This window comes from Wasmannia auropunctata, unplaced genomic scaffold (assembly GCF_000956235.1).
Source record: "Wasmannia auropunctata unplaced genomic scaffold, wasmannia.A_1.0 LD336071.1, whole genome shotgun sequence".
NCBI classification, from domain to species: domain Eukaryota; kingdom Metazoa; phylum Arthropoda; class Insecta; order Hymenoptera; family Formicidae; genus Wasmannia; species Wasmannia auropunctata.
Genome location: NW_012026819.1, coordinates 3,234,572 through 3,236,595, shown reverse-complemented (window position 1 = coordinate 3,236,595; position 2,024 = coordinate 3,234,572). Strand labels below are relative to the sequence as shown.

Genomic DNA, 2,024 nt, shown 5'->3' with positions numbered 1-2,024 from the left:
CATTTTAATCGATCACCTCAAATATCTCATAAACAGTGCATTTTAGAGAAAAATGTTTCAGACAAAAGTTTTGGGACTTCGAAGGGAACATAAGATGATAACATTGGTTTGATCCTGAGTGGCGTCGTCAAGGTCAGGACAAGGTTCACTTTGAATGGAATCCCCTATTTTTCATTGCATATTCTTGTAGCTATTTCGAGAGCTTTTCAAAAGACATAAAATGTATTTTGGTTAAGTAAATTTTGAGTTATGAAGCTTGAAAGTGACAGTATCACCGGCATTAGCATTATCCAAAGTGTCCGAACAATGGCTGAAACCTTTTAAATGTTATTCAGGATCATGATCTTGACAACATGTGTCAAGGCCATGATCAATGGAGGTTGTTTCTCTTTTTTTTTTTTTCAAAAAATAAAAATAATTTTCAGAAATGTAAATAAGAGAAACCTTGTCCTGACCTTGACGACGCCACTCAGAATCAAACCAATGTTATCATCTTATCCCCCTGGAAGTCCCAAAACTTTTGTCTGAAACATTTTCCTTAAAATGCACTGTTCAAGAGATATTTGAGATGATTAATTAAAATGGGACATCTTGTATACACATATATGTATATATACATATATATGTACATAATATACATATATTAGATAATCAATTTTTTACATTTTTAATAAATTTATATTTTAAATAACTATTTTGCAATGTTTATTGAGATGGTTAAAGTATATTAAGAGAGTACTTACAGCAAGCGTTAAAACACAGGCGCAAAGTACGAGACTTCTCATTTTGCAATTTATATCTTGACTGTAAGCAAGTATCTATTCAAAGTAACCGCAGTTACACGGTATTTATACCCTTAATCTAAAATATATGATACACAGGTCAAAGAAACATAGATCATATAAACATTAATTATGTAACATTAATATAGAGATAATTTGCTTTGTAAATGTTTCAATATTACTCTGTGATGTAGATTGACAAGAATAAATAAGTAAAATAAATATTAAAATTAAATAAAATCGAACGTAATCATGTAAAATAAATAATAATTGTCGATTTACTTATATCATATTAAATTTATGTAAAAAAAGTAATAGACACTATTTTTTTTTTTAATTAATATATAGTTTCTGATTCTATAGTTTATGAATTAATAACAAGAATAGAATAAAAATCTTATATTTATAATTTGTGTGTGTGTATGTGAAACATCACCATCTTTTCGATTAAATCACAAATGAAAACTAATCCTGTGATAAGCTTGTACGAAACAAATCTTCGACTGAATTAATTAGCATAAGGATATTATTAGAAATTCCTGCTTGAAATCTAAATTTCAGATTAAGACAATTAAAATGGCTGTATTTGAATGTTTTTCATTGTACATAATCATATTTATTAATGTGTGTGCACATATCAAATAATAATTATAGAATATATGTAGGTATATATACGTATGTATATATTTTACAATATATATATTAGTAGAGAATAACGTGTGTACTATGTAAAAACATTGCACATTTACGAAGTAAATGTCATGATAAATAAATACATAATAATTATTTTGCTAATTTTCTTTTTAGAAATATTATTTAAATATCGTTATAAATATTTTTCTAAAAGAAATTTCCGGATTTTGCATTTTCAAGCAATTTGTATTTTAGTATTGCATTTTAACAATTTTAGAAGAATAAAATGTAATAGATAAATTACAGAAATAATAAGACAAGGAAGTTTTATTGCATTAACTGAAAATTTTAAATTATACAATAGAAGGATATAATATAATTATATTTATAATAACATAAGAAGGTATAGTATTTATAATTTAACGTTTACATGTTTAAAAGATTTCTATAATATTTTATATGACAAAATATTCGTATACGCGATTATCATTAAAAAATTTATTGTGAAAGAAAATATAAAATTTGATTTTATAAATCAAAACACAATTTTTATATTTGCTGCAGCTTTGTATCATGCACCATTGCAATAAGAAAAAATAAAGAACGGAA

General features: G+C 25.1%; 1 protein-coding gene across 1 annotated transcript in view; it reads right to left on the bottom strand.

Annotated features, from left to right (window-relative positions):
* LOC105449977 (pheromone-binding protein Gp-9-like) overlaps nt 1–2,024 on the bottom strand; it is a 6,389-nt gene that overhangs the window by 1,018 nt on the left and 3,347 nt on the right. Inside the window, exon 6 of the mRNA XM_011689468.1 lies at nt 855–861. Coding sequence (XP_011687770.1) covers nt 855–861 — 7 coding nt within the window. The remainder of the gene's footprint in view (nt 1–854; nt 862–2,024) is intronic.